General features: G+C 38.8%; 1 protein-coding gene across 1 annotated transcript; it reads right to left on the reverse strand.

Moving 5' to 3' along the window:
* Positions 1 to 753: 753 nt before the first annotated feature.
* LOC108378885 (axonemal 84 kDa protein-like) lies at positions 754 to 2,995 on the reverse strand. The gene is made up of 4 exons (XM_017635191.1): positions 2,896 to 2,995; positions 2,503 to 2,578; positions 1,082 to 1,457; positions 754 to 993 (listed from the first exon to the last, which is right to left on the reverse strand). Exons 1-4 carry the CDS (start codon positions 2,993 to 2,995, stop codon positions 754 to 756), a joined length of 792 nt encoding a protein of 263 aa, XP_017490680.1.
* Between the last annotated feature and the right edge of the window lie 755 nt (positions 2,996 to 3,750).

The following is a 3,750-nucleotide window of genomic DNA, read 5'->3' on the forward strand; positions in this document are numbered from 1 at the left end:
ACTCCTTTTGGCCTTTGTTTGGGAGCGCCGGACTCCCGTACTGGAGTTGAAGTTTTAAGGTTTGGCTGATTCTCGGCACGGGTCGTATGACACCTTGATCCGGCCCTTCAAAGAGAAGGGAGTGGAGAACTGGCAAAGAGTTTTGTCAGAAAGGGAATAATAGGCGTAGGGATTAAGGAGGGGTCCTCGCTCGAATTAGCTGCCAGGGCGTTACCGGGTGTCACTACGAGTCGACGCTTTGGGATGTCGCGTGTGTGCAAGTCGATCACCCCCATCAAAGATGCCCCAAAACAATGCAACAACTACTCACTTGCAAGTTTTTACTAGTTTTGTGTTCAATAACTTTTTCTCAATTTCACGTTCTATTTTGCTCAATTCTTTATTAAAAAAGCATGAATAAATTATTGCATTTTTGAGATTGCAATTAAAATGTTTGATTGAATCAGTGATTTGATTGCAATCACAATCATTGCAATGAAATGTGCTTACAATTAAATTGATTGTAGTTTTTACAATCAGAAAAATGCAATAAATTTTGATTGTAATCCTATTAGTAGCACAATCATTGATTGCTAAACAAATTTATTGCAAATTTTTACAGCTCTGTTCTATTGTGCATCCCCTCAGAATGCTACATTTCATTTCTGCTGCTTTATTTTTAAAATATCTTCATTATATGCGGTTATATATAAAATATATGTATAGAAAAAATTTTAGATATGCATATATTTCAAGGGGTTAAAACTCCTTTTTTTAACAAAAACTTAATGGTCTTATGGCCATCAAAATGCGTGCCACATTTTCGCGCAACATCGGATCCATATTCCGCTGTTTTTGCAAACTGCTGGGTTGCGCATACACCTGTGAAAGTTGATAGAGATCGGCGTAGTAGTCCATACCAGCAATGCCAGCTGAATTGAAACTTGGCGAAACTTCGGTACAGTCGATTATGGCAGTCTTCAAAGGCGTCACCAGCAAGGTGGAATGGTAGGGCTAAGTAAAATATACAAAGAAAAGCAAAGGTAAAAAATATTAAAGTATTGTAAAGAATAACAACGAACACACATTTCTCTTTACTTACCACTTTCTTGCCCTCGATCAATTCGCGCATAAGCAACACAATAGTTCGGCTGCCCGCTAAGAGATTCCACCGGGACCAACTGAAGTTATGGGACTGCACCAATGTAGAGATGCACGCATACAAGTGCATTTCCATGACGAAATTCTTCTCGCAAGTGCCTTCAGTGTAGCAGAAAGTGTCGGGTTCAGGAAATATATCAACGGCAGCGGCAATGAGCGTTGATTTCAGTTCGGCTAGGGATAAGGTCTTGCCTAGCATCTCGCTAATTGCAGGTGTGCTGCCTCCTTGAAAATTATTCACACAATAACCGGTGGAAGTGATGTTCATATCAAGGCTGATAATAGAGGCAGTAAAGGAGAAGAAAATCATGCCAGGGCTGCAAGAGAAGAGAGATACGGAGAGAGAATGTTTCAGAAAAATAAATACACAGAAGGGGTTTAAAGGAGGGGGCGGAGGAGGGGAAAAAATGTGCCGGCTACAAGCGTATTTACACAAAATGCGAAAAGGGTTTAAAAATTGACAGTAACCTAATTTACCGGCTACAACATTTTTATTCCCAGCGCAGTATAGATCTGTTTTTTTTACTTTTTGTTTAGTATATGTTATACAAGTTTTCGTTTAAATGCAATTTTGCAATAAAATCTTCCTCTTTATGCAAAACTAAAGACAATTCACTGTCTAAGGTAAGTGTGCCACCATTTTCGACCAAAAATACGTATTGTAGAAAAAAATGTAGCAACTCGTGAGATTTGCTCATATGTGATTGAATTTGTAAACATTTAATTTCGCTATGTTATTATTGTTCGGTGCACACCCGCTGCATTGTTGCTGCAACATTGGCTTGCGAATAAAGTTTTCCAATTTCGGTTGCGTTGGGATTTGTCCGCTTTATTTGCTTTTAATTGGATTAGAGAAGGTGTGTGCGAACCAGAAAGCTAATACCTCCTAGGGAAACTTTAAAGCGCAAATTAAACTTTGGTACACAACTAACTTATTTTTATCTTCGTCATGCGAATTTTTACTTCTTATAGAGATTAAAAGACGTTTTTCATTTTCCTAAATTTATGTAGTAAGTTTTCTGAAGCAATTTAGAGCTTCAATGGTACGTAAAAGCACTAAAATATTGCTCAATATAAGAGAATCCGACGCATGTAGGCAGTAGAACTGTTTTTTGTATGTTTCAAGAAGATAAAAGCGGTTAAAATGTCTACCTACCAGGCCTAGTAAAACTTCCATAGAAAATAGCAGAAATATTTACTATTCATTGCTTAAAATTCAAAGCAACCGCTTAAGCTGAAATCGATTGGATTTCGCAGCAGGTTGCCTATGCATTGATCACAAATGCAAATGTGGCTTTGAACAACACAACATTGCATACACTCATTTCCATTTTTCTCACAAATACACACATACATACATACCTTTTGAAATCCGGCCTGATTTCCCAAGTCTGATACGGCATATTGCTGTAGCGATTTAGCGCCAACCCAAATATGCCTTCAAATGAAATATGCAGAATAAAGAGAACGACCATGACCGCCACATGTGGTTAGCACATCACGACCAACACACCCAACACGATACCGCGATACACACACACGTGTGTTGTTGTTAGCATTGTCCATCAGCGATTTCCCATTACAGTCCGTTCATTTGCGTTCATTGATTTTGCGGTTGATTAGACGCATTTTGTTTTGCCAGAAAAGGCCATGCACAACAGATAAATAGAGAGAAATACGGAATTAAAGTGCAAGCAAACACACACACACACACTTACATATGTATGTACGTATCATCAATATTTGCGCACTCACCCAAACGTCCTGTGCGAAATTGTAGCGACAGCTTTTCCTCATTAAATTTGGTATCATGAACATCGCGTGTACTCCATTTGCCCTGGGTCAGTGCAATCATATTCGAATCTTTATTTTTTTTACTGAAAAATATTTGGGGGAAACCACAACAAAAGAAAATGTATTAATACTGGTGGTGTTAAAGTTAACTAATTCAATTAAATATATTTGATTTGATACTGTCGGGCTTCGTACAATTGCTGAACTGGGTTAAACATATATGTAACACATATACATAAGGGGTTAAATGAATAATTCCTTAACTAAAGCTACAAATAAATGGCTTTAAGCAAGCAGTAAAAAAGAATACGTGTTTAAGCTCCATATGAGTAGTGAGTAGTCGATTGAGTCTATTCTCGATACCTATTTCCCATGCTATCCAAAATAACCGATTTCGAAATAGAAGATGGTGAGATCGTTTTGCGTGACCGGTTAGATAAGCGCCCCAGCTAAGCTTGGGGTTGAAACCGACAGTTTTAGCTTACGAGTATATACCGCATGCTCTGCGTCAGAAATGTCACGTCGGAATGGGACAGAACCTCCAGAGAGCGTCGGGTAAATAGGGGAACGCTATAGGGGGTGGCATTCTCTCAGCCTTCTTTCGATTGTGGTGCCAAACGAACTGCAAGTGAAGCTCTAGAGGGAGAGCTCCCGGTGGTGCATTTTTGGATTGTCTTTATGATCTGACCTTGACTAAGAGGATAAGAAATTGCAGTGGAAGCCTATCATTGACAAGAGAGTAAAGTAGATATCAGCACCAAATGGTAAGGGACTAGGAATATTTTCTAAGGAGATTTCTTGCTCAGGTCCATTATA

This window comes from Rhagoletis zephyria, unplaced genomic scaffold (genome assembly GCF_001687245.7).
Source record: "Rhagoletis zephyria isolate East Lansing unplaced genomic scaffold, Rhagoletis_zephyria_1.1 Rzeph_scaffold_15170, whole genome shotgun sequence".
In the NCBI taxonomy this organism is placed as follows: domain Eukaryota; kingdom Metazoa; phylum Arthropoda; class Insecta; order Diptera; family Tephritidae; genus Rhagoletis; species Rhagoletis zephyria.